General features: G+C 40.9%; 2 protein-coding genes across 4 annotated transcripts; both read right to left on the reverse strand.

Annotated features, from left to right (window-relative positions):
* Nucleotides 1–2222: 2222 nt before the first annotated feature.
* On the reverse strand, nucleotides 2223–4454 carry LOC121643057. Of its 2 annotated transcripts, none has more exons than XM_041990256.1 (6): nucleotides 4387–4454; nucleotides 3923–4255; nucleotides 3473–3829; nucleotides 3247–3378; nucleotides 3130–3167; nucleotides 2223–2335 (listed from the first exon to the last, which is right to left on the reverse strand). In XM_041990256.1, the coding sequence occupies exons 1-6, from the start codon at nucleotides 4427–4429 to the stop codon at nucleotides 2270–2272; spliced, it is 969 nt and encodes a 322-aa protein (XP_041846190.1). In that variant the 5' UTR covers nucleotides 4430–4454; the 3' UTR covers nucleotides 2223–2269. The 2 variants fall into 2 exon arrangements, with proteins under 2 accessions (XP_041846190.1, XP_041846189.1); XM_041990255.1 differs by having other exon boundaries at nucleotides 2263–3043.
* A 5743-nt stretch (nucleotides 4455–10197) lies between these two features.
* Nucleotides 10198–13937, reverse strand: LOC121643058. 2 transcript variants are annotated; one of them, XM_041990259.1, is made up of 6 exons: nucleotides 13832–13937; nucleotides 12695–13024; nucleotides 12245–12601; nucleotides 11252–11380; nucleotides 11138–11181; nucleotides 10198–11057 (listed from the first exon to the last, which is right to left on the reverse strand). In XM_041990259.1, exons 1-6 carry the CDS (start codon nucleotides 13866–13868, stop codon nucleotides 10929–10931), a joined length of 1026 nt encoding a protein of 341 aa, XP_041846193.1. In that variant the 5' UTR covers nucleotides 13869–13937; the 3' UTR covers nucleotides 10198–10928. The 2 variants fall into 2 exon arrangements, with proteins under 2 accessions (XP_041846193.1, XP_041846192.1); XM_041990258.1 differs by lacking the exon at nucleotides 13832–13937 and adding an exon at nucleotides 13158–13221.
* Between the last annotated feature and the right edge of the window lie 10392 nt (nucleotides 13938–24329).

The raw sequence follows: 24329 nt of genomic DNA on the forward strand, positions 1-24329 counted from the left end.
TGGATTGTACAATGGACTTGTGGAATCCTGTCTGCCCGCTCTTCGCCTTGTCTGCCTGCCTGCTCCTCGCCTCGAGTCACACTGGAACTCACCTGACTCCTCACAATCGCTTTGTAAATAAACACTCACTAATTCCAACTGTGTGCTTTCCTCCTTGGGTCCTAATCCAGATCCTGACACATGGAGTTTTGATAAATGAAATCAGGCGTAACATACTTAGCCTACTTTTGAGGCCACCTCGAGAAAACAAGCATTGTTATTTCCAGAATATTAACTTATCTCAAGAAAATTATTTAAAAATGTTATGATTAGTCTTAGCCTAAACAATCAGAAACCACTTCTTACACATGTAGGACAAGACATGACTATTACATGTAATATTATTTATAATAATATTATGACATTGCTTTTAAATAACACACCATTTCTTGATTGTTATTAAATTCATGTGACCCTTTTTATACATTCAGCTTTTTGTGTACACTAAACATTAACAATTCCTGGGTCAAAAGTGGCCCCATTCAATAGCAGCTTGACAGGAAAAGAGCCAAAGTAAGTGTCATGGTTGCAGAGCTGCTCTGCAGAGCTGCAATCAGGATGATCTCCGACACCTTCCCTGATTGTGATTCCCCTCACCTGCTCCCTGCCCTACTTATACACTCTTCACTCTCTGCTTCCCTGCCAGATGTTCAACAGTACTAATCTTGTTGAGATCCAGCTATTTTCTTGTTCCAGACTTTCTTGTCATTGACCCTGTTACGTCCGTGGAGATTCTCTTGCCTGACCCCTGCCGGATCCCTTCAAGTGCCCACCTGGATATTGACCCTTGCCCGTATGACCACGGAGATTGCCTGTCCCTCTGGATAAGTACTGCACTGAGCCTCACTGTGAATGAGCATTGCCTGCCCTGACTATGTCTTTTAGATTTGTAGACTTATATTCCTGTATGACGTTCATTTCAGGAGTCCTCACTCACAGACCTGGGATTGCCTGACTCCTCCAGCTAACCACAACTGGTTTCACTCCCTCCATCCCCTGGCCCTAAATAAACCTTATTCTGTTCAAACCATCTGTTCTACGTGTGGCTGAATTTCCGGGTCTTCAGGAGCAAACCTGACAGTGAGAGGGAGGACAACATATATCGAAAGGCCCTGGTCAGCCCTCGGACCCATACTGGCTGTGCTGAGGAGTCCCAGCCTCTGCAAATTAGGATATCCACTCCTCCAGGTGAGACATCCAGCACCCCAAGAATTTTGTTTTACAAGAATAAACACTCATACAGAAATATCAATTTTACTGTGACTGTTTTACATTGAATGATTCCAAATAGTAGAAATTAAGATAACACCACACGTCACAAGACAGGAAACATCTTGTTGAAAATAATAAATCTGTTAGTACGTTCAGGTACAGTAAGGATGGACTTTAACTTCATGAATATGACTTAATATAAGCGCTTGGAGAAAATGGATGGGTCGATCAATTCCCTCTTAAGCAGTGACAGGAGTAATGGTATTGAAATAAGCAGCTTTACTAACTGCGTTACTTTTTCTGTTAATGTCTAACTAATTACTCTTTCCATCTTTATAACATTGTTTCCATTAATGAGGATTAAACCTTACTGACAAGGCCTTACTACGATAAGACTAATTTTTGTTTTGGGCGAGTGATACAACTGAAACTGTTGAATAACCTCAATGTTTGAGTAGAATAGTAGTTGTGTTGTGTTATGACTGCTATGACTGGCAAGTGGGTCTGCACCTTTTACCCCAGAGTTTTCACTTAATTTAAACCAGGCAATCAGCCGGGACATCAGCCACTTCACCTGCTCAGATCCAACTGCTAGTTAGGCAAGAATGCTCCTTTAAAACATTTGGGGGCAACACAACAAATCAGTTGCTCTTTTAAGAAACTTAGAAAATGTTACAACCTGATAATGTTGAGGTGTGGCTCTTTATTTGTTCAGCAGATAACTTCGCATTAATATGATTCCTCAAACAACCTCTGCTGATTTTATGATTCTTTCCAGTGATCTAGGCAGCACAATTCTGTTCCAGTCCAACTAATTGTCCTTATGTGTTCAGAGACCTCCAACTGACACTGTTGCATTTTTTATTATTTTTATTAATAATATCACCCAGAAAGATTCATGTCTTGTTTGGGTAAAGCCCCTTTCCACCAGCAATCACTTTTCTCCTCCACCTCCTCCTCCAATGCTTCTCCCAGGTCACCACCCGGCTGATGGTAAAGGAGCGAACCGAGCGCAGCCTCACACACAAACAATCAGCAGACGCAGCAACAGCAACTCCAACGAAAACAGAGGAAGAATTTTAATCTGGAACCACAGACATCACTTTTCCGTCACAGAGATAAAATACAAGAACATTATGAGAAAAGTTCATCATAACCAGAAACAATGTTTTTTTTTATTTCATGGTGACTGTAAGCAGTTAGAATAACAAGAAGCACCTCTCCTGAGGAGGATACAAAAACATGACATCCAGCAGCCTGAGATTAATGTCGATGATTTAATTTATTCTTTTTGGTTTCCATTTCGTTCATTATTGGAATTCATAGTTCCGTCAAAGGGAACATATTTGAACATTTTTTAAAAAGTAATGGAGCTGTTACTTTTCCGAGTAATTAATTACTATTATAATGTTGACTAGCAACTATAAATATTACTTTTTTGAAGTAAGGTGCCTAACACTGCTCTCAAGAGACTAAATAAAAGAAAAATCAACTTCAGTCAAAATGGAAAGCATACAAAAATATGTAAAGTAGCTTTTATGATCAGCAATGAATCTGCACTAATAAAAGAGGTGAAAGACAAGCCTCAATGCTTCTCAAGCACAAATTATACAGTCTATTAAAAGAGAAAAGCTACCATTATCCAATTGAAAGCATTATTAATCTATCCCAGAACTCTGATATCAGAGTAAACTGTCTCCTTCTGTGATGTTTTCATGTTCTTTCTCTCAGCTCTGCAAGCTTTTTTCTGTGTGAAAGTAGGTGCAGCATACGTCAAAGAGACCTCACTCCTCTGAGGAAAAATATGTCATAGAAGAATTTTAGAAGAGGGCAGATTATTATACGAGCAGATAATATGTGTTTGTCTTTTCACTTTACCTGTTGAATTTGCTGATTGTCACAGTTCATAACAGCATCTGCAGTGCAACAAATATATATATTAATATTAACTTACAGTTAACTGTTGCTAAATATTTTTAATGAAACTCGTTTTACCTTTCCAACACCCACAAGTTGCCTTCTTGATTTTATAAACTAGGACAGATATAACAACGAGGCTCACAGTCAGAGCAGCACCTAACAGCAAAATAACTGTGTTGGACACCTTCAAATCCCACAGGTTGGATGCTAGAAAAGTGAAAACAACCATAAATCATAACAAAATGATCTGTAACGATCACACAAATTTTTTTGGATTCTAATGTTATTATCCTGTAGTTACCTTGGATGTCCACTTTTGTTCCATTTCCAATTAAAATCTCTCCACATGTGGCCACAGCACAGTAAAACGTCCCAGCATCAGAGGAGGTAACTTCACTGGAGAAGCTGTAGACACATTTCTGTGTGGTGTTAGCTTCAGGAGTCCTCTCACATTTATCACCACTGTTACCATGAAGATAAAGAAAACTGGGATGACGATCATCTGATCCGGCTTTGAACCAGAACACGCTGTGATCTGCTGGACAAGTTTTCTTCTCGGTCTTAAAGAAGACTGAACACTGCAGATTGACTGGGTCTCCTGGATTTAGTGGCTCAGATGGAGGCTCCTGAATGACAGCAGTGATATCTGGTTCTGGTCCTGGGAAATATAATTTAAAAAAATTACTCGATGTTCAAGGAGAGAAATATCTAAAAATGTTATTAAAAATATAATAAATTCACTTTTATTTACCCTTAATTTGTAGAAATGTTCTTTTAATAAAGGTCAGATTAAGCTGTTTTACTTTAATACAGTAATAAAGACCAGCATCATTGATCTTAGTTCCATTAATATGGAGAACAAATGCTTCATTTTCTTGCTTTGCTGTAATGTGAGTTATCTCTGTAACACCATCAAAATCAAAGTTAAATGTTCCTCCCAGATATTCCGGCCAGTTTCCAGAAACAAGTCTGATCCAGTGGTAGGTTTCTTGGTGCAGAAGAGATTTCTGAAGAGGACATGTCAGGGTCGCATTTTGTCCAACAGTAACTGTGTTCGTTATGAACTTTCGATCATCTGTGCGACCTGCAAAATAAACCCACACAATTAGAAAAAAAATCACAAATATTCAACAGACTGAATTTTAAACACAATGTTAAATAAAAGAAATAAATCAACACATTTCCTTTATGTTATCTATTTCTTTGTGTACTTACATCCCACACTGAGCATCAGCAGTGCATAAAATATGATCAACATTTTAGATTAAATCCACGAGTGGTTGCGATCAAATAACAGCAAATCTTAAGGTGGGTCACTTTAATATAATCCTGCAGAGTGGGAGTGAACAATTTCAAAACAATCTGATTGGTCTTGCTGTTTCACTTTAACACCACCACGGAAATAATGTCAGCCTTTTTTTTTCCAATTTGAACACAGAAAAACACCAGCAATATTTTTTCATGCTTGATGGTTTCCATCAATTACTCAGTGTAAACACAGTTCAAACAATAATAAATCCAGACACATTTACTTCACATTTTCAGTTTTTTTTTTTTTTTTTTTGTATCTCATATGGTGTTAGAATGGAGTCAGATCGTAGTTAGAACTGGGTTTATTAACACAAGGGATGTTCAGAAAGCTTCTTACTACTACAAGCACGAGGAAGGAACACTGGAGTCCAGTTATCTGCTCCAGACCAGGAAGGGGAATGTAGAAAGTCCATCTGAATCCAAAACAAGGTCTGACAAGGAATGAATGAGTAGCTGGAGTATATGAAGTCCGGAGGGAGATTGATCACAGGTGTGGATAGTCAGTACTCAGGAGAGGGACTCCGGTGTACATGGCAGTGGGTGTGGTCCTGACAGAGCCTGGTGCGTGTGTGATAGTACCCCCCTCCAGAAGCTACATCAGGGCAAAAACAGAGCCGGCGCCAGGGCCGACCCCGAGGATGGAATCGAGGTCGACTGGGATGCTGTATGTGGAAGTCTTTCAGCATGGAGGGTTCCAAAATATGAATCCGAAGAACCCATGACCACTCCTCAGGACCGTAACCTTCCCAGTCGACGCCCATGGCACCATCTCAAGTCCAGAATGCCTCAGATGATGGTTGATATCCCAGTACACGGATCCATCCTCCATATTTAGAGGAAGAGGAGGAGGAGAAGGTAGAACATCTGCCGCACCAGACTCTGTAGAAAGAGGAGTGAGAGGAGGATGGCAAGGCTTCAGCAATGAGACATGAAAGACTGGATGAATTCTATAGGAGCCGGTAATTCCAAATGGTACGTGACTGGATTGACTTGGGTGAGTATCTTAAAGGGTCCTTTGTAACGGTGACTTAGCTTTCGGCAGACAGCATGGGAACGAATATCCAGAGTGGACCGCCACACTAGGTCTCCCTCAGCATATGTGTGTTCCTGGGATCTCCATCGGTCTGCCTGCATGGTGTAGCATCTGATGGCACATTGCAGGTGTCGATGTGCCTGACTTGGGATTTTGTGATCTGTTAGAACCGTGAAGGGATGTTGTGCGCCTTCCAACCAATGTCTTCATTCTTCCAGAGCCAGTTTGATGGCTAGAAGCTCTTGATTGCCGACATCATAGTTTTTCTGCGCTGGGCTGAGTTTCTTTGAGAAAAAGGTGCAGGGTCGGAGGCGAGGGGAGTTATCTGACTATTGTGAAGGACAGCACCACACCTGTAGTGGAAGCATCCACTTCGACACAGAAGGGGAGGTTAGGATTGGGATGTTGCAAAACAGGTGCAGACACAGTCGACTGATGGAATGAACATTTTTCTGCCTTCAGGAAAAGATTATGTGCTTGGAGGCGTTCGAGTACCTGTTTGACGTGGTGGACATGGGATTGGAGATCAGGGGAGTAGATCAGTATATCATCGATGTAAACCAAGAGGAAGTGATTAAGCATGTCAGAAGAGATTTCATTCATGAAGCCTTGGAGGATGGCGGGGGCATTAGTTAGACCAAATGAGAGTATGCAAACTGCTGAGCTCTAATTTGGAAAAAAACTCAGGCTCCACAGAGTTTTTCCAGGGCTGATGGCACCAGTGGGAGAGGGTATTTAAACTTAACCATAATTTGGTTGAGGGCTCTTTAATCGATGCAGGGTCTCAGTCCCCCATCTTTCTTCCTCACAAAAAAGAAACTGGTGGCTGCTGAAGACGTGGAAGATTAAATGTGACCCTGAGGCAATGCCTCTGAGACATAATTTTCCATAGCCTTATGTTACTTTGTCTAGGGGTCTGAGGATGGAACATCAAACACCGGATAAAGTAAAAGTTCACAATTTATTTGTCACAATTTACCATAAACGAGTTCACAAACAAATAAATGTTGCCCGAATGTTGACTTGTCCACAAATAAACAATATGTAATACAAACCAAATCAAACTAAAAGTGTCCATTAGAGAGTTACCAATTACATCTAATATTTAGAAAACTAAACAAAACAAAAGGTGTCTTTTAGAGGGTTTAACAATTACAATTTATCTAATCAAAACAGAAAATGTCCCAAGTAACAGGTTACACGCACACAGGTAGTTATACAAAACACAACCAAACCAAAATGCCCTTTTTATCTCAAGTAAGGACGACAATTCAAACTCAGAACTATATAGACTTTAACCACTACAAGTTTAACACCATATACGAAATTCCTTCTCACAACAAGACACGAAGTCACTCCCAAACAAGCAAACTGTCCCACAGTCCAGTTGGTGGCAAACTGCGTCCCACTGTCCACAGTCTGCCCTGATTGCTGGTGCAGGTGCAGATTTAATAGAGGATGTCCCCAGGGATTGGTCGGCCTTCCCGGAAGCATTCCATCTGTGGCCCAATCCGGCATCGAGGAGGCGGGATCCGTACTGTCAGCCTTAATTTGAACAGCTGCAGCTTCTTAGGTTAATCAGCGCTTCAGTCCCTTTTGGCTGTAGAGCTGTCAGCCGTAACACCGTATTCTCTGGAATGGAGAGGGGGTAAATTCTGCCAGCAGGAAGTTTACCTCCTGGGATCAGATCAATGGGGCAATCCCAGGAACGATGAGCTGCTCTGTGAGGACCAAAGACGTCCTTGAAATGTTTGTAATCAGGTGGAATATTTTGGGCTGGACTTCTGTTGGGCTTTCCACTGTGGTGGCACCCAGAGAGAATCGAGTTACGGGATTTGGTTGGGGTAGTTGAGGAAAGCTCGAAGGATGAAGAATTGAATCAAAGTCAAGATTTTATGCAATCTGTTGGTGTTCCTTAACTAGGCTATTATTTATTACAAATTGGCTCAAATTGATTTGTCTGTAAAGTGCCTGAGATGACCTTACTGTGAACTGGCGCTATACAAATAAAACTAAATTGATCTGAATAAGTCTCTTTTCCTAAAACTTCTCCAAGATAGCGAAAGCTCTGGATGTGAAAAAGTACAGCGATGTTACAGAATGTTTGCACCTGCCCTGCACTTGTAAAGAATCCTTTAAAACAGACGTTCACCAGCGAAGGCATAACATCTGCCTTGGTGGAGATAAATATGGGTGGTTTTTATGTAGAGTTTGCAGATATTGGAAAACTGAGCACAAGATTTAAACTGTGATGCGGATTTATCCAGTGAATGGCCTGTAGAAAGAAACTTCTTTTCATCTTTTATGTCTTAAGGATAATTTACTGTATGTTCTCTTTATGTGGGTAAATGGGTAACTCTGTTTCAAACGTCAGTGTCCTCATACTCATGCATCCTTTACATTGGTATGGTTATTAGGCAATCATCAGAGGACAATTCAGAGTTCAGAGAGCATATCTGAGTTCCAACGCATAGTATATAGTGTTGGTCTATTGCAGCTCCCTCTTTGTTCTTTTCACTGGTCAGATGTGAGCAATACTGCACAACATTGCTCCCACTACTTGGTATGCTCCTTCCAGATACACACCTACAAGTTCTCTATAAACAGATCAAATTATGCATGTAAAGGATAGAGAAGATGGGTGAAAGCTTCAGTATCTGTCTTTAGTGTAGAGCATAAATGAAACTTTAGCTCTCAGGCAGAGTGTCAAGGCTGTTTAATGATCTTCTGAACTCAGAATCTGCAGTGTTTTGCATAAATGTCCTGTCAGATGGAAATGGTGGTTCTGATGGTTAGTTCAGCTGAACGGTTCTCTCTTTACCAGGCCTCCAAATAGAAGATTTTTTAATCTCTGTAAGTTATTGATAAACATGAAAATCTGATAACACAATGCAGATTAGTTCAACAGCAAAAACTTATTATTTTTTAAATCATACTAAAGTAGTGTGGATATTTCTGGAATAACTTAATCTGTTTGTAAAATATAAGAGGTTAAAATTACAGCAGCGTCTGTTACACAGCAAAAGCACAACATCCCCAGTTTGACTGGAAATGATGATGTGTGTTGTATTCTCAGTTTATTACAGGTGCGTCACCTTATGTTTCCTGTAAGTGTTTTCACTGCTCACTGGTTTAAAAAAGTCAGTAGTATAGGGCATATTTAAACATTCAGCCGGGAGGTCAAGGAAATTAACAATACATTGCTTTTTACTTTATCATCCATATTTGTGCGTACAGCATAGCAGTTAAACACAAAAAGACATGAAAATATAATTCACTCATGGAAACTTCAGTGTTGTGGTTTAGCTTCTAAACATAGGTGTGAAGACAGAGTGGTATTTCTTCCTGTTAAACCAACTGCTGTCATTTCAGGAGGATGGTCTTTGGCTGATGTTTAAACTTTATCATAATCAAAGTGTAGCATCAAATTATAGCAAATGTCATTCATATAAATTACTTTCAAAAGAAGTGAAGGGATAAAAGAAAGACTGGTGTGTATTGAGTTGCAGTTCAAGAAACCCATAGAAAGATTAAAATGTTTTTAAAATTGAATTAATTATGAAACCAGTCTTTCCATTTAACCAGTTAACCACATTGCTGCACCCTCTCAGTGCTGCTGCTGTTTTTTTCTCTTCATATCTGATAAAAGCTCAAAGTCAGGCCTGTTCATTTTCAGTTGTTGGTCAAAAGTGGAAAAAAAAGCCCACCACAGCGTCTGACTGTCAGTGTTGCTGCTGAATGTGGTTTCATGTTGTCGTTATGCAGATAGCCTTCACAAAGATACAACAATAAGGAAACAGGCGTTCACAAATGTTCACAAGTTTAGCAAAACTGAAAGAAGGGGAAACTGTTAAAAAAAGCTGGACATTTAAGTTAGATTAAGTTATTTAAGTTATTACAGTAACTAAATATATTAAATAATCACATCATATCCAACAAATGAAAATGTTTTTCATGCTGCTGAGTTCAGCAGTAGGAGGTAAAGGAGGGGGATTTTGTCATGCAGGTCATGACTGTTCTCTCACATGTCATAATAAATCATTAAAAAATCATAAAAAACAGATCAAGTATAACAAAAAATATTATATACAAGAAATTATGTTTGACAGTTTTGTTTGTCTCTCTGTTTTGAAAGCCCTTTCTTGCCATTTAAATGTTATTTGTGTTCCATTAGATGTATTTCCTAGTCTCTCTATCTAAGATGATTTCGTGCCCATTGGACTTGGGGAGTTTCTGTATTAAGTTCATGGCTTCCCTTTTTATTCCAGCTGCTGCAAGAGTAATTTCTCTTTTTTTTTTGTACTGTGCACACAGAATTCTACAGACACACTGACTCATTTGACAATATCAGGCCCTGTACATACTGAAATACCAAAGTTCTTTTCAATCTTTCATTGAAAAATACTTTTGGAGCCACAGCTCACCTTTGCTTAGAGATGCTAAATATTTGGTGGATGTTCCTTTTTATAGTCCACCCTGACACCTTCACCTGTCCCTGGTTAAAATGTTGTATCTTTCAGAATACTTCCATAAACTTTTCAATCTTTCTTTTCCTTTTTCCCGACTTCTTGTGTGTGTTTTTCTGGCATCCAGTTTTTGATTTCTTTAGATTGGTTTATTTTGTAAACACAATAAACTATAAAGACATTGAAATAATAACTTTATTATGTTTAATACATGTTCAAGCCAGATGAAAGTTTTCATACTTTTTTGTATTTTATAAAGTTTTCTGAAAATAATAATAATTACAATAAAAACAGCCATATTGGCAGGTAGGCTGAACAGATAATCACACACGTCACACACATATAATCATAAAACAAATAATCTTAATACAATTTAGTACACCAGTGTTACCAATGTTTATCCAAACATGATTCATGCATGATGATCCAACTTTCAAATTACTCATTTGTCCCACTATACATTTCAGGTACTGATTAAAAAAAAACACTTAAATGTTTTTTTTTTTACATATATATATCATTTCTTAAATTTGCCGAGCTTTGGGTCCCCTGAATTTATTCTTTCTGGTGGTTTTCTCAATTATAATATTATTTCAGGAATGCTCGCGGTAACTAAATAATTTTGTTTGAGTGGTCGAATGAAGCAACTACACCATTGATATATTTAAACTTGAAATCCATTATGACAACATTACATTGGTTTTTGGGCCTATTTTGTTTTTACATAGAAGAGGAGAGTGTGGATTCTCCTTTCATAGATGCAACAACACTTTTAGAGAGATTTACTCCAAACACCTTTAAACATAAAGACAGCTTGTTTATAAAATCATATTAATACACGATTTATAGACATACATTAATACACAAGTACAGAATTATTAAATTTGACTCTAAACAAACATGAAGTTGGAGTCTGAAAAAAGAGATGTCAAAAATCTATTAACTGACTAATCAAACCCAAGAGTCTTGATTTTAGCGTAGCTCCTGCGTCTCTCTACTGCTTCCTTTATTGCTCTGGTGTTAGTTTTTGCCATGGTGAAGACGACAGCAGAGTAAATCCATCTTTCCTCACCACTCTGCGAAAACCATAAGATAAACATTTATGTAATACTGAAGCCTCATAATATTATTAGTTGATTTTAATTTATTACTTTACCTGTTGGCTGTCTTGACCACAGCTGTGTTTCTGTGTGTCTGCAGCTGAATAATTCAAATAAATAGATTATTATTAAGTTTCTGTAGTGTTCTCACTGTCAGTAACTTCTCTCACCTTGACAATGATCACAGTTGTTTTTCTTCATGGCATAAATGAGGACAGCTATAGCAATCAGACTTAGAGCCAAGACAGAACCCAGCAGAAAAAAAACTGCACTGGTATCCCGCAACCTCAAAGTGGATCCTGAAATTATATCAAACAATGGAAATTATAAAAGTTACAGATATTACAGGAATGTCCTTATTATTTATTTATTTATTTATTATCTGTTTGTTATTTTTGCTAAGTCATTTTATTGATTTTTCCATGTAACTTGAAAAAAGGAGAGAATTAACCAGAAACTACACAGTTCATGCATGACATGGCTTTATGAGTCAGTTTTGTTTGGGTCACATCCTGCCTGACATTTGAAAAGGAGTTGCTCATATTTTATCTTTACTGTTTAATCTGAAAAACATTAATTTCATCAAACTCAGTGGTTCCCAACCTATTTACCGTGGGGACCCCCCTTCATGCAAACACTAAAACGGCATGGACCCCCTGCCCCATCCTGTGCTGAAACCCTGCTTGGTTTCACTTTCAAAATTGAGATTCTTACTTAAATAATGTAATCTGTTTGAGTCCTGTCCTTCAATTTAGTTAAAGTTAAATTAACAGCATATAACAGGGGTTTCCAAGTCCAGTCCTCGAGATCTATTATCCTGGAAGTTTTCAATGCAACCCTTGTCCTATACACCTGAATCAAATGGCTAAATTCCCTCATCCACGTCATTCAGCTCCGCAGACACCTGGTCGAGCCATTCATTTGATTCAGGTGTGTTGGGAAAGGGTTGCATATAAGAGTTGCAGGGTAGTAGATCTCAAGGACTGGACTTGGGCACCCCTAACATATAACCTTACATTTTTTTCTTAAAATAGGGAAATGTGTGGACTTTACTTACAATGGCTCTTAATGTTCAAAGACTTGGGTAACCCCTGTGTTCTTTGGGGGACCCCAGGTTGGGAACCACTGATCTAACTAATGCATTTAATGATAAAAAAAATTACCTTGAAAATCGAGTTTGGTTCCATTTCCAAATAAAATCTCTCCACATGTGGCCACAGCACAGTAAAACGTCCCAGCATCAGAGGAGGTAACTTCACTGGAGAAGCTGTAGACACATTTCTGTGTGGTGTTAGTCTCAGGAGTTCTCTCACATTTATCACCGCTGTTACCATGAAGATAAAGAAAACTGGGATGACGATCATCTGATCCGGCTTTGAACCAGAACACACTGTGATCTGCTGGACAAGTTTTCTTCTCGGTCTTAAAGAAGACTGAACACTGCAGATTGACTGGGTCTCCTGGATTTAGCGGCTCAGATGGAGGCTCCTGAATGACAGCAGTGATATCTGGTTCTGGTCCTGAGAAATATAATTTTAAAAAATTACTCGATGTTCAAGGAGAGAAATATCTAAAAATGTTATTAAAAATATAATAAATTCACTTTTATTTACCCTTAATTTCTAGAAATGTTCTTTTAATAAAGGTCAGATTAAGCTGTTTTACTTTAATACAGTAATAAAGACCAGCATCATTAATCTTAGCTCCATTAATATGGAGAACAAATGCTTCATTTTCTTGCTTTGCTGTAATGTGAGTTATCTCTGTAACACCATCAAAATCAAAGTTAAATGTTCCTCCCAGATATTCCGGCCAGTTTCCAGAAACAAGTCTGATCCAGTGGTAGGTTTCTTGGTGCAGGAGAGATTTCTGAAGAGGACACGTCAGGGTCGCATTTTGTCCAACAGTAACTGTGTTCGTTATGAACTTTCGATCTGTGCAACCTGCAAAATAAACCCACACAATTAGAAAAAAAAAATCACAAATATTCAACAGTCAGAATTTTAAACACAATGTTAAATAAAAGAAATAAATCAACACATTTCCTTTATGTTGTCTATTTCTTTGTGTACTTACGTCCCACACTGAGCATCAGCAGTACATAAAATATGATCATCATTTTTAAATAAATCCACGAGTGGCTGCGATCAAATAACAGCAAATCTTAAGGTGGGTCACTTTAATATAATCCTGCAGAGTGGGAGTGAACAATTTGATACAATCTGATTGGTCTTGCTGTTTCACTCTAACACCACAACGGAAATAATGTCAGCCTTTTTTTTTCCAATTTGAACACAGACAAACACCAACAGCAATATTTTTTTATGCTTGATGGTAAGTAAACTAAAATGATAAAACTGCTTATAAAACTCGTAAAACAGTTCAGACTACTTTTGATAGCACAGTTGCATTAATTGTGCACATCGTTGAAGTTGTCATTACCCAGCAGCGTCCCGGGACTGAGATACTGCCCTTCACAACCTTGAGTTCCCACCTGTAGCTCTGCATGACAGCTTCATTTTGCATTACAGAACACGCACCAGCAACTGAATATCAACACATTGGCCGTATCAGATGACATACCATGACAGGTTAAGCAAAGAAACAGAAAATAGGAAATTATTGGAGTAAGCAAGGAAAAGAAAGAGAGAATGTGACAGAGCAAGAGTTATGACAAAAATCATCATCAGACTAACTTTTACTGACTGAAGAAAGTTAATTGAAGAGATGCAGAATTAGGGTACACTCACTCTGATCTGCTTTTAGCCGATCATTGTTCACCTCCATGAATAGTACGGTTCATTCAAAGTAGTCGGAATGTTCATTTGCACGCTGGTGTTGATCTTTGGTTTGCTTGAAAACCAGGAGTGTCGGTTCACTTGCAAGTGAAGCCTGGCATAGTTGGCTTATAACATGAAAGCATACAAACCATCCAGTGAATCAAAGAGAGGAAGTGACGTGGAGTGTGTTGTAGAGCAATATGGGGGATAGATAGTTCCTCTCCTGCTGCTCATACTGAGTAGCTTCTTGTGAAAAACGCATTAGGATTGAACACCAAAGTAAACACAGAAACCCCAAGGCTGCATGACTTGCTTCATTATTTACTGAACGAGCTGGCTGAAGAGAAAGGAGTTCCATTTTCGATTCTGGCCAATCAATGAGCCACATTTTCTTCTTCCTGCTTTTTCTACTTCTTGGTAAATATTTGTTTCAGGCAATACTACTACCAAACAAGCAGTCGGAATTGTGTGACATTGTCCAGCCAGTTTAGTCTGAATGAATAAAGCTGGATTTACTTCAGTGTGGTTGTGGTTTGGCTTCTAAACATGGGTGTGAAGACAGTGGTCGTTTCTTCCTGGTTTAATCTCAAGACGATGGTCTTTGACTGCCATTTAAATGTTTTTCAGATCGAAATTGTTGCATCACATTATTACAAATATCAATTATATGAACTGCTTTCAAAAGCAGTGAAGGTATACAAGAAGGATTGATGTACATAATCCGATGCTTGTTAATCAAGCTTGTTGGTGATTTCTAGATAGCTGCTCAAATTTTAGGAGAGTTGACTGTAAAATATCTGCATAATCTCTGTCTTTAGGTCTCACTGGTTTGCTGAAGTCCGTTTTAGTGCATATTATTTGACACAGTGATGGAGGATGAATTGAATTAAAACTAAACATGAGCTAATATGAAGATTTTATGTTTCAGGACTCTAGTTTTGGTAGACTGCTATTGAGCTGCACACATAGAAAGATTAAAATGTTTTTAAATTTGAATTAATTATAATTCATTTCATTTAACCAATTAACCACATTGCTACAGTCTCCCAGTGCTGATGCTGTTTGTTTTTCTTCATATCTGATTAAAGCTGAAAATCAGGTCTGTTCATTTTCAGTGGTTGGTCAAAGGTGGAAAAAAGCCCACCACGTTTGACTGTTAGTGTTGCTGCTAAATGTGGTTTCACATTGTTGTTATACAGAGAGCCTTCACAAAGATACAACAATAAGGAAACAAGCATTCACAAATATTCACAAATTTGCCAAGACATAAGCAAGAAGAGTGTGTTAGAACACTGGACAGGAAATTTTCTTTCAACTAAGTTATTATAATAATATAAACATGTAAATTAGTTGCACAAAAACCCAAAGTGTTTCAGTGTTATGTGTTTGGATTCAACAGGAGGCAGAGCTAGCCCTTTGCACGGGCCATGTAGGTGATCGCCTAGGGAGCTGCACACTGTGGTGGGGGCACCACTGTGAGATGTCAACAAAAATTAAAAAATGGAATGGCAACCTTTCCTTGTACTCTGTCTTGAAAATAAAAAGTGAACATACAGAAAAACTATATCTCTCACCCCTTGTTGTTTCTCAACTGTTTGAGTGACCTGGACCTAACCTGGAATGTTAGGTGCTTTAACCTAACATTAAAAATGGTGTTTAACTTTTAGTCTGTTCTAGCTAGAATTTAGCCGAGCTAAAATAAAGCAGAGTTTCCACAAAATGAAGCTGTAGATCCTGGGTCACAAAGTCATGGCTCATGTGACAGATCCTTCTGAAGATACGGAGCCAGAAAGAAAGAGGACAAGTCCAAGCTTGAGCAAACAAGGCCCGACAGGGAATGAGTGTGGTGCTGGAGTATAAGTAGCCAGATGAGTAGATTGGATACAGGTGTGGATGATTAGTATGCTGGAGAGTGATTGCTGTGGTGCATGGCTGGAAAGGGTGTAGATGATCAGCAATCTGTAGAGGGTGTAACAGCGGCATAGCAGCACAAACAATCTCTTATCTTCACACAGGGAATAAAACATGAAAAGTATCAGATAGAGCCAAATTCAGATATTTAAAATAGCGCCATAAATAACATTGTTTCTGTCACAAGGGCAATATGGTGGATCCAAAGAGCAGACTGAGTTCTGGAGCTAAGAACAAAAAAGATTTATTTATATGATCAAGAGTCTTTGTGAGCTGATGAACGGGCAGATAGATGATTCGGGGTGTTCCAAGTAGGATCCGAGGCAGCAATATGCAGGTGGGGATGTGGTTATGTCCAACAGGTCTGAAACTGATTCTCTGGAAGAAAAATGCATAAGTTAACCTGGAAGCATGAAATGAATGAAGGGAAGAATGTGGTAAAAAAATACACTGCTGTTGTGATGACTAGATGACCAGCAGCTGTGGTGATTGGAAGAATGGCAGCTGCAACTCATGAACCTGTTAGGAAAAAACAACCACGCCCACAAACACACATACCCACACACCCAGGGGAAGAGTCCAGAGTCCCATTACAGTTTCTGGACAACCAATGATAAATATCTACATTTGAAGCTTGATAACAGACATAATTTTCATAAATAAGGGGTGTTTTTTGTATTTTGGGCTTCAATATTTGAACGAGGTGAGCGGAAAAGCTAACAAGCTTGGAGAATAACCATAATCTTGCCTATGGCACCAAAGTTGCCAGTGCCCTGATAGGAGTGACTTACGGTGATGGTATATTGGAGACAATTTTCTCTATAAAAATTGATAAGTTACCTTGGAATTGTTTTTAAGCATAAAAAACATAATGAAAAATGTAAGGGTTTCTTCATACTGTTCATGACATTTCTCTTAGTATTAACACAGGTAGATTAAAAGAAGATCTGATTAAAGTGAAATGAGTACTCAAATCAAATCAAATCAAATCAAACTTTATTTATTAAGCACTATTAAGCAGTGAAAAGTGCGTCTTTGGACACGCTGTGCGCGGTCCGTTGGCAGCTTTGAAAAGTAGTCTGGTGTCCACCGAGGCTCCTAAGAATTTGATTGACTTCGTGAATGGTTTTCGTCATCGCTTGTATATGGCGGGGTGTATGGCGAAAGAGAGGTTGCAGGTGGCCCAGGATAAAATGAAAAGGCAGTATGACCGCCGTTCAGAGCGTCATGAATTTGGTCCTGGGGATCAGGTCCTTGCTCTGACACCTCTCGTGTGTTCCCCTTTTCAGGCGAAATATTCTGGCCCTTTTACGGTGGAGGAGAAGGTCACAGACTTGAATTATTTGATAGCTACTCCTGGTCGTAGGAAGTCAACACGGCTCTGTCACGTCAACCTCCTGAAGCCGTACTATCAGCGTTCCGCGGGTAGCAGCGGCGTGGCTGGTGCCGTGTCTCCGGCTCTTGCTGTGGATGCTCACACTCTGGCGCAGGAGGAGGACGGGGTGCCGGTCCCTGATGACAGTGCGTTGTGTGGCAGGTTGAAAAATTCTGAGTCGCTTAGAAATCTGGAGGCATTGTTGTCTCATTTATCTCCGTCACAGCGTTCTGACTTGGGCGTGCTTATTCGGAAATTTCCAATGCTTTTTGGGGATGTGCCCTCCCGCACTGGTTGGATTGTGCATGATATCGACGTGGGAGAGGCGCAGCCGATTACGCAGCGGTTTTACCGCATGGCTCCTGCAAAACTTGAGAGTTTAAACGCGGAGGTGGAGTACATGTTACAACATAATATTGCTGTTCCGTCCTCATCTAGTTGGGCCTCCCCCTGTATTCTGGTGCCAAAGGCTGACAGGACCCCTCGTTTTTGTACGGATATGAGGAAGGTCAATTCGGTCACAAAATCTGACTCATTCCCTTTGCCTAGGATGGAGGATTGTATAGATCGGGTTGGTTCAGCTAAGTTTGTGTCTAAGTTCGACCTGCTTAAAGGTTATTGGCAGGTTCCACTGTCACAACGTGCCCAGGAGATCGCTTCCTTTATTACTACCTCTGGCCTGTATTCTTATACTGTCATGCCTTTTGGTTTGAAAAATGCTCCAGCGACGTTTCAGCGTCTTATGAATCGGGTCACAGCAGGTTTGGAGGGTTGTTCGGTCTGCTTGGATGATTTGGTTGTGTTCAGTGATACGTGGCATTCTCATCTGCGCAGGATCAAAGCGTTGTTTGAGCGGTTGTCAGAGGCGCAGTTGACAGTTAATTTGGCCAAGTGTGACTTTGCCAGAGCGACGGTGACTTACCTGGGCCGCGTGGTTGGCCAGGGTAGGGTGGCGCCTGTTGACGCCAAGGTCGTTGCTGTGGCCGACTTTCCGCAGCCCACGACTAAGAAGGAGCTCCAACGTTTTCTGGGCCTTGTGGGTTACTATAGGAGCTTCTGCAGTAACTTTTCTACGGTGGTGTTTCCTCTGACGGAGCTTTTGAGAGCTCGGGCGCACTTCGTGTGGTCCTCCGATTGCCAACAGGCCTTGGAGAATGTTAAGTTACTTTTGTGCTCCTGTCCTGTTTTGGCGTCTCCCCGGTTTGACCGACCTTTTGAACTCCAGGTGGACGCCAGCCAGGTTGGGGCTGGTGCCGTCCTGCTCCAGGGGGGTGACGATGCGGTGTTGCGGCCGGTTTGTTTCTTTTCCAGGAAGTTTAATCGCTATCAAAGCCATTATTCGGTTATCGAAAAGGAGGCACTGGCGCTAATTTGGGCGTTGCAACACTTTGAGGTCTATGTGGGCGGCATGGTTCCTCTGGTGGTGTATACCGATCATAATCCCCTGGCCTTCCTGAGGAGCTTAAAATCTCCAAATCAAAGGTTGGTCAGGTGGTCTCTATTCCTGCAGGGCTACGATTTGGACATCCGCCATATAAAGGGGCAGGATAACATCCTGGCGGATGCCCTGTCGCGCGCTCCATTGTCGTCTCCAGGTTAAGGTTGAGGAATGGTGACAATCATTAAGGGTACTGATTATATCTGCTGCTGTGGACTCTGGGTCTGTTGCTGCCCACTAGCTTGCTCTCTGTGTCTCAGCCTTTCTTAAATACGCTCCACAGCGCCTGGTTGCGGAGGGGCGAGTGGTACTGGGGGGTAGTTTGTTGGTGGTGGTGGCTGTGCCATGGGTCCTGTGTGGTATCGTTGTACCTTGGTGGTTTGTCTCATCCTAATTGGGTGTTTTGGTGATATCTGGGGTTGTTTTTGTATCCTTGTCTGTGAACCTTTGTTTCACAGCTTAAGGGGGAGGGTGTGACAACCCCAGAGTGGGCTGTATTTTGTCCGCCTCTGGGGACTTTACTTTTTGCTTCCAGCTCTGTCTCTTGTTCTGCCTCTTCCTCCTTCTCTCCGCCTCTGTCCTCCATTTCTCAGGTGGCCAGTATGCTGCTCCGGTCCTCCCGCGGTACCTGGCAGGGACGTGGCCCGTTTGGGCTTAAATACCAGGCCTTCTCCACCTGCGGGGCTCTTCGCGCCAGCCTGCTCACTGGCAGCACTCTGTGTCCTTTGTTTATGCACTCATTAGTTTATTCACTTTAGCTTTTCCACACAACACCTTCCCACAACCAACACTCCCATACACTACTGATGCTACAGATTATACACATAGGCTACACTGTTAAGCTTCGTTTATTTACTTTGAGCACCTTTTCTTAATAAATTATACTTTAATTGGCATCCCTCGTGTTGGAGAAAACCTTAAAAATGCACAAGTAATAAAGAACAGGTACTTCTTCCCATAGTATTAAAGTAGACAGGTACTAATTTCCCACTTTCCTAATTAATAAGGTACTGTTCCACACATTTTCTTTCTACCTTTCTCTTTAGGGTCTTCTCCTGCGTGTTCTTTGATGGATCAAAATATGACAGACTACTTCTCTCAGTTAACTAATTTATTAATTACAATTGATATGAGAAATGTGCAAATACAGAATTCTGGATTCGTATTGTCTGTCCCCTGGACTAATACAATACGGAGTCTGCTGCTGTTACAGTCAGAACTCCCTCTAACTGATCCTGGAATCCTTATATAGGGGTCTGAATATACACAGTTTTGCTGACTCATGCTGGAGTTGCAGAAGTCTGGTTGGGTGTAGTCACAGATTGATCTCATGCAGATGTCGACCCCCCTTCCTTGTGACACCCATCCATTTGGTGGCTTCGTGTGCTCTGGAAAACAGGGACAAAGCAACCACACACAAAACAAATAAGGTATCTCCTCTGAACTCCGGTCGACCCAGAAATCTCCCTTAAGGGTAACATTCCATGCTGTTTTATAGTCAATACACCGTTAGTCAGCCCCCCACATGTTCTTTTCATATGGGGGGATGTGAGGAGTCTCATTGTTGCTTGATGAGTATCTCTATAAATTTCTTTACACTCGTTGTCCCGCTTCCTTGTTTGTCAAGCTTTCACAAGCCGGGCTTGACAGGAAGAAAGAGGACAAGTCCAAGCTTGAGCAAACAAGGTCCGACAGGGAATGAGTGTGGTGCTGGAGTATAAGTAGCCAGATGAGTAGATTGGATACAGGTGTGGATGATTAGTATGCTGGCGAGTGATTGCTGTGGTGCATGCCTGGAAAGGGTGTAGATGATCAGCAATCTGTAGCGGGTGTAACAGCGGCATAGCAGCACAAACAATCTCTTATCTTCACACAGGGAATAAAACATGAAAAATATCAGATAGAGCCAAATTCAGATATTTAAAATAGCGCCATAAATAACATTGTTTCTGTCACAAGGGCAATATGGTGGATCCAAAGAGCAGACTGAGTTCTGGAGCTAAGAACAAAAAAGATTTATTTATATGATCAAGAGTCTTTGTGAGCTGATGAACGGGCAGATAGATGATTCGGGGTGTTCCAAGTAGGATCCGAGGCAGCAATATGCAGGTGGGGAAGTGGTTATGTCCAACAGGTCTGAAACTGATTCTCTGGAAGGAAAATGCATAAGTTAACCTGGAAGCATGAAATGAATGAAGGGAAGAATGTGGTAAAAAATACACTGCTGTTGTGATGACTAGATGACCAGCAGCTGTGGTGATTGGAAGAATGGCAGCTGCAACTCATGAACCTGTTAGGAGAAAACAACCACGCACACAAACACACATACCCACACACCCAGGGGAAGAGTCCAGAGTCCCATTACAGTTTCTGGACAACCAATGATAAATATCTACATTTGAAGCTTGATAACAGACATAATTTTCATAAATAAGGGGTGTTTTTTGTATTTTGGGCTTCAATATTTGAACGAGGTGAGCGGAAAAGCTAACAAGCTTGGAGAATAACCATAATCTTGCCTATGGCACCAAAGTTGCCAGTGCCCTGATAGGAGTGACTTACGGTGATGGTATATTGGAGACAATTTTCTCTATAAAAATTGATAAGTTACCTTGGAATTGTTTTTAAGCATAAAAAACATAATGAAAAATGTAAGGGTTTCTTCATACTGTTCATGACATTTCTCTTAGTATTAACACAGGTAGATTAAAAGAAGATCTGATTAAAGTGAAATGAGTACTCAAATCAAATCAAACTTTATTTATTAAGCACTATTAAGCAGTGAAAAGTGCTTTACAGAATAAAAACATATTTTGAATATATATTAAACCTCCACACACTTAAGTATAAAAGATCAAATAACACACACCTGATCATACTCTCTTTTACACACACACACACATCATCCCACCCACACAGCACATATAAACAGCCCTACCCCTCCATGCAAAAGCATAAACTCTGACTTTTTGTTTCTGTTTCTGTACCTGAAATGTACTCGGAGATAAATAACTGGCTTGGGGATTCGTTTGCACCAGGAGCTACCTCACTAAGGACCACAGAGGACTTCACAGTCAAACCGCCTAGATCAAAAGAGTTCGGGGTTGCCCACGCCGCAGCCAAGGCTGCAGTGCAGGATCCCCCAACTTCCCCAACCAGGGCGATCTCCACAGTGAGGACCCACAGACCGTGTAGGCATAGCCCCCTCTGTGGAGGATCCCCATGAGGAAAACACTGAAATTAAAAAGTTAATAAATAGGAACAAGATTATTTGTAAATAAGATCATTTATAAATAAGAATTTCTGGAGCCATTGCTGCAAATGAGGTAATTTGTTAATAAGAGAAGAGGCAAATAAAGGCCTTTTAAAGAGGCACTATGGAACTTCCCCTCTGTCCCTGAGCCATCACCTTACCCAGTTTGCATGTCCTGATGATCCTAGTGGCTATGTTGTCGGGGGCTTTATGAATAATAATAATAATAATGGATTAGATTTATACAGCGCTTTTCAAGGCACCCAAAGCGCTTTACATTGTGTATCCATTATTCATCCACTGCTCACTCATACCTGGTGATGGTGAGCTACGTGTGTAGCCACAGCTGCCCTGGGGCTCGGTTGGGCTTAGCCTGAAAGGGTGACATGGGCCCCCCCTCCCGTGTGCCCACCCCCTGAAGGATTGGCCATAGGGGTCAGGTGCAGTGTGAGCTGGGCGACTGCCAGAGGCGGGGCCCTTGGCAGTCTGATCCTCGGCTGCAGAAGCTAGCTCTAGGGACGTGGAATGTCATCTTTCTGGCGGGCAGGGGCCTGAGCTGATGAGCAAGGTTGATTGGTTCTGGCTAGATATAGTTGGACTCACCTCAACGAATGGCTTGGGCTCTGGAACCACTGTGCTTGTGAGGGGCTGGACCCTCTGCCATTCGGGAGTTGCTCCCAGTGAGAGGCGCAGAGAAGGTGTGGGCATGCTCATTGCCCCCCGACTTGCCGCCTGTATGTTGGGGTTTACCCCAGTGGACAAAAGGGTAGCCTCCCTTCACCTTCAGGTGGATGGGTCATGACTGTTGTTTGTGCTTATGCACCAAACAGCAATTCACCCACCCTTTTTGGAGTCCTTGGAGGGGGTGTTGGAGAGCACTCCTTCCAAGGACTCCCTCGTTCTGCTGGAGGACTCCAATGCCTAAGTGGGCAATGACAGCGAGACCTGGAGGGGTGTGATTGGGAGGAATGTCTATGGCGTTACATCGCTGCCAACGACCTTGATGAGCGTACCAAATACCCTGGTGTGAGCGTATTTATGAGTTCAGCAGTGCATTTCTTAATGGAGAGAGCGCATTGTTCTGATCGCAGGAGTTTTTAATTACTTGCAGGGCCGTGCTGCATCTGCAGTGATGCAGACTCTGCATCAGTCTGTTGTGGTGAAGAGGGAGCTGAGCCAAAAGGCAAAGCTCTTAATTTACTGGTCGATCTACTTTCCTACCCTCACCTATGGTCACGAGCTGTGGGTAGTGACCAAAAGAACAAGATTCCAAATATAAGCGGCCGAAATTAGTTTTCTCTGCAGGGTAGCCAGGCTCTCTCTTAGGGATAGGGTGAGAAGCTTGGTGAACCTGGAGGGGCTCAGAGTAGAGTCGCTGCCTCAGCATCGAGGGGAGCCAAATGAGGTGGCTTGGGCATCTGGTCAGGATGCCTCCTGGACTCCTTCCTGATGAGGTGTTCCGGGCACATCCCACTGGAAAGAGATGGATGGATGGACAATGGAACTTAGGCAGATTTTCTCTGTGAAGCACACACTAAAGATGTTAAATTCAGCAGCCATCCTGCATTATACCTGTATTATGAGCTCTCTCCAGAGAGTGAAAGTCAGTCCTATGTTGACTCATCTTATCTCTTGCTCTGTCTCTTTCACTGTTTAATTTCCAATCTTCCTACAATAACATTCCCTAGGTTTCTTTGCCTGTGTGATTTTAAAATGGTCCATGTGTTGATATTCACTTGCTAGTGTGTGACATTGTGTGTAAAGTGAAACTCCGGTGTGACTTTCTGGATGCAAAAGTTGTAAAGTGCAGTTTCTCTGCTTTAGGACGCTGCTGGGCAGCGATGGCTCCAGAAATGTACACAATAAAAGTCACTGTGCCATCAAAAGAGTGAACACATAGTATTAAGGTCAGGAAGTTATATAGTGTGACTAAATATTATGTTTGTTGTAGCAATGTTTGATCTGAGATTACTTTGTACCCATAGAGTTTAAAGAGTTTTTGTCAATATATCAGTACTTCATGTATTATGATATGTGGTTAAATGTCTGGATGCAACAGAATGCTGATAAGAATGTTAATAAGAATAATTTTGCCAAGTACTACTGAGCCCATGTGGCTGTACTGTTGGCATCATGATTTGTCATGTAATGTTGGCTGTGGCTTTAAAAGTGGTATGGCTCAAGAGGACTTTCTGTCCTTTCCTTATGCACTCAGATTTCTACAGACTTCCTAACTTCTTTGACAATATTGTGACCTGTACATACCAAAAAGCAAAGTTCTTCACAATCTTTCTTTTCTTTTTTTTTTTTTTTTACATTTTTATTTATTTATTTTTTTTTTTTTTACTTTTTGATGATTTCTGACCGAGTTGGCCAAAGGTAGTGATCCACAGGTCACCTTAGCTTAGACTAAATCTAATGATTGTCACTGGTTCATTGATTGATTGTAGATTCATCCAGCTATTTTTGAGTGTTTCTAGGAACAAATTAT

Source organism: Melanotaenia boesemani, chromosome 7, assembly GCF_017639745.1.
Source record: "Melanotaenia boesemani isolate fMelBoe1 chromosome 7, fMelBoe1.pri, whole genome shotgun sequence".
Lineage (NCBI taxonomy): Eukaryota > Metazoa > Chordata > Actinopteri > Atheriniformes > Melanotaeniidae > Melanotaenia > Melanotaenia boesemani.